Source organism: Limulus polyphemus, unplaced genomic scaffold, assembly GCF_000517525.1.
Source record: "Limulus polyphemus unplaced genomic scaffold, Limulus_polyphemus-2.1.2 Scaffold2619, whole genome shotgun sequence".
NCBI lineage: Eukaryota > Metazoa > Arthropoda > Merostomata > Xiphosura > Limulidae > Limulus > Limulus polyphemus.
The window spans coordinates 47959-52376 of NW_013668229.1; the positions used below are offsets into that span (position 1 = coordinate 47959).

Genomic DNA, 4418 nt, shown 5'->3' on the forward strand with positions numbered 1-4418 from the left:
GGCAACAAACAACGGGAGGAAAATACAAATCTGCGAATTAAAGTTTGGGAAATGGCAACAAACAACGGGAGGAAAATATGAATCTGAGAATTCCTAGAATGAAAAGAATTCAATTAAAAACACAGGAATTAAAAACGAATCTCAAAAGCAAAATTAGAATTATTTGTTTTTAAAAAGAGTTGAATTGAATTAAGTTCTAACAATGGCAACAGACAAATCAATGAAAGAATTGGGGTATACATAGAAGTAATTAAGAAAATGGAGACACATGATAATTGTTCCGATGAGGTGAAGAAATATTTTATTATCAGCTAATTTTAAGTATTATTTAATACTGTTTATTATGGTACTAGCAGTGTTCTATTAATAGTATTCATTACAAACGTCTATTAACCCTATCTCGACGGGTCACGTGTCAAAGGCCATGTCATCGCATTTGTTGACTTGCATTCAAAATTTTATTGAACTACTATTTTGTGTCAATAAGTTTGGTATGAAGTTGCAGATTAGAATTCAAATTTTAATATTATACATTAGTTAATTTCTTAACTTAAAAGTAAATATTAAAAACACAGCTAACTATTGATTTTTGTGTGTCACGTGGTATGTTAAATGCAGCACTGGTTCAAATTATATGTTTGTGATGTCAAAATACAAAATATACAGTTTCATACAATTAGGAACTCAAACTTCTGATATTGACAAGCTAGAATATAAAATAAGAACGTCTTATCTTTTATATTTCTAAGAAATCGCTCCTGTACGGAATGAAACACAGTTGCCCCTTTGCCCACTTCTTTCCATTTAGGAAACGGTCCCTTATATACACTTGCTTCTATATATGATATGAATAACCAATCAAAAGCTCAGAATGTCCCCCTAGTGGTTTTCTCAGCCATTTTTACGTGTTATTGTGCTAATTTCATTTTTTTCACACAAGATTTCAAACGACGAGGTAAGTCTTTTGTGAGCTCGAAATTTCATATTTTTTAGAACCAAATGCAGCTTGATAAATTATAGTGGAATTTTATGGTATCGATATAATAATTTATGATTTTTTTTAGTTAATTAAAATGTATATATAAAACCTAAAAAAAATATTTTTACATCCTCCACATGGGAAATTTCATGAGGCTTAGCAACCTACCACAAGCAGCAAACAACAACAATAGTCGTAACTAGAAGAGATAATTGTTTGCTTTAATTTATGTACTGTTCTATGTTTTAAGAAAAATAAGTATAAAAGCTTATTTGTAAATAGAAATAATGTATAATAGTTGAAATGTGACTGTACTTTACAAAATACTAGTTCACTAAAACAAGACAGGTCTCTTTGTAAAGACTAAAGGTCAGTTATACATTATTGTATACGGTAACACGAGTGCACGTGCGCCATGTCATTGTAACTTCTGCATTGTTAGCCAGGCACAGTTGGAAGGTCAATATAGTAACAATAATAAATATATATATAAATGTATAACGTTACGAGATTTAAGCTAGTTAGACTAAAGTTTTGTGTTTTCGTGTTATAATTGTAGTCATTCAAGAACAAAAAATGTATAATATATATTTCTTTCCCAATTTTTTATTGAGGTTATGAAGTTGGTTATATCGAACCAACCTGTACAGAAATACACTGTTGAAAATAACAAATAAAATGTAGTTTTTAAACAAAAAATTTGATAATTATCTGGAGATCACCCAGCCCGTAATGGAAGGGTTAACTTATTTAAAAACTTGTATAATTTGAATATTTTACTTTGATAGACTTTAATTGTTATTTTTGGTAAGCCTAATAAAATTTTATAAGTTTTTTTACAGAGTTGGCAGCACAGCAAGTTAGAGTGAATGCAGTGAAGTAAGTATGATGTAAATATTCTTTCAGGCTTGTATAAAATATGATAGTTATTTATTAAATATCATGGTGAACTTTCTACAAATAGTTTTTATTTCTTCTCAAACCTTCGTTGGCATCATATTTATAAGTTTCTAAGTACAGATATTCACAATGAAATATCTTCCAACTTGCAACAATGGTCACACAAAAAATGTTAAGAAATTAATTAGAGAACATTTTCAATTATAGATATGATAGAAATCAATAATTTCCTCAAATAATTAAAAATGAAATATCATATTTTTGCTCTACGTTAATATTCAAAACGTCATAAAATTATGTCAAACAATAAAGTGAAAAATACTATATAGAAAACGTAATGTATTTAGTTTGAACAATATTACTTCCAGTAAGCTGTTTGTATTCCTTGACAGATGGTAATCAGCAAATATTCAATGCATAGTCTTGGTTCTGATTAATGCCTGTAACAGAACCACATTCATTTGTTACTCTTGAAAGAGATTCTTTCACCTTCCTCTTTTGGTTTTGCATTTTTTTTTGTAGTGATGTGTTGTTGTTCTCTTGGGCATGTAATGTGTAGTTCCGCTGTTGGACTTTTTCTAAAATTTACACAATGTTGATGTCTCGATTGACAGCCTTCATCTTGAAGTTGACAGAACATTGAGTCACTTTAATATATACATAGATATTTTTTTACCTTCTCATGTTTTGTTGCGTAGTCAGGGGCAGTTACTTGAATTTTATCAAGATATATAAGTTTGGCCTCTTAATTTTCTTTAAAAAAGCTATGATAATGTGTTATATTTCTCACAAGCAAAAGTACCCATCCCCAGTGACAGGAAAATTTAAGTTAATCTATCAATTTAAATTATTTCATGGACTTTAAAAAAGGTTAATTGTGTTGCATTCTTGGTTTCACTCAGAGACAAAAAGTAATTGCTTAGTATTTCAGTCATGCTAAGAGCTGCTCAACAATAACGTATGGTTAATCTACATTTTCGTTCTTTAAGTTATGTCACAATTTAGTGTTGAATATCCTGCCTACAAAATAAAATTTGGCTTCAACATTATTCATGCCTGTTCTCCTGTCATTTCAAAAGTGTGTGCAGCTTTTCAAACACAGAGCGGGAAACAGCCGGTATAAACGGGAGACTGACTGACACTCAGACAAACGCCACATTTCACAACATGTATAAGATTTGTACCTGAGATGTACACTCACAGAAAATTTAAAGAAAGTATTTCTTGTGAAACAACTATGACCACAGATGAATAGGGCCAAATATTTTATTTTTTATCTTAACTTTTCTTTCAACAATCAGCTTTACTAGTTAATATATCAAAGACACACTGTAGAAATGCATGCAATAGGTTCAATTAGAATTTATTACTTAAACCATTTGAAGCTTTGTTCTGTTAGCTACAACTTGTGTTTTTAGTGAAACACTTATGAATAAGCAGTAAAGTGGAAAATTGAGTGTCCAATTAAAGAAAAATAAATTTGTTGTTATGAGGTGGTTTATTACTAGTATTAAAATGTCTTTTATACACCAATACACACTACAGAAACTTTTCAGTCTCTTTTGGTTAATGATCAAATTTACAAGTAAATCTTGCTTTAAACTTATATTTATATAGTTGTCCAAAAACCATAAAATTATGTTTCTTGCAACTTCTTGACCCCTAAAAATATTCAAGTCCACCATTTTTGTTTATCAGTGTGTGGGACCTGTAAAAAATAACTTTGTACCAAATCCCATGTAACTTGGTCAAAATATGGCCAAATAACTGAACCAAACCCCCCAAAATTATACTTTTTTGTGAGGTCTGCCTCCCCCCAAAAAAGGCTCAAAATTATCAAATCCAACTTTATTTATGTCAATGTGTTGGGTGCATGGAAATTTATATTTGTGCCACTTTTCATCTTGACTGCACAGGAGCTGCAAATATACATTTTTGTGTTGTTTACCTTTGACCAGATAAAGTTCTTAAACAGGTCAAAATTAAAAATATGGGCTGAGCATGTTGGACCAAGGTATAACCCTACTAAGTTTCATGTCAATCTGTCAAAAAATGAAGGAATGGCAGTCAATTGAAAAGTGTTTGGAAGAAGAAGAAAAAATAGAAAAATGTGTCTCTCTGCTGAGACATAATAAACTTATCTCTCTATAATAAACATGTCTCTCTGCTGAGACATAATAAATGTGTCTCTCTGCTGAGACATAATAAATGTGTCTCTCTGCTGAGACATAATAGATGTGTCTCTCTGCTGAGACATAATAAATGTGTCTCTATAATAAACATGTCTCTGCTGAGACATAATAAACGTGTCTCCATAATAAACATGTCTTTCTGCTGAGACATTATAAACTTGTTTCTCTGCTGAGACATAATAAATTTGTCTCTCTGCTGAGACATAATAAATGTGTCTCTCTGCTGAGACATAATAAACGTGTCTCTCTGCTGAGACATAATAAACGTGTCTCTCTGCTGAGACATAATAAACATGTCTCTCTGCTGAGACATAATAAACATGTCTCTTGCTGAGACATAATAAATG

General features: G+C 30.7%; 1 protein-coding gene across 1 annotated transcript in view; it reads left to right on the forward strand.

The window, feature by feature from the left end:
• The window catches only part of LOC106467451 (3-oxoacyl-[acyl-carrier-protein] reductase FabG-like), a 19487-nt gene that overhangs the window by 10696 nt on the left and 4373 nt on the right, over positions 1-4418 (forward strand). The window contains exon 7 of the mRNA XM_013927803.2: positions 1822-1858. Coding sequence (XP_013783257.1) covers positions 1822-1858 — 37 coding nt within the window. The remainder of the gene's footprint in view (positions 1-1821; positions 1859-4418) is intronic.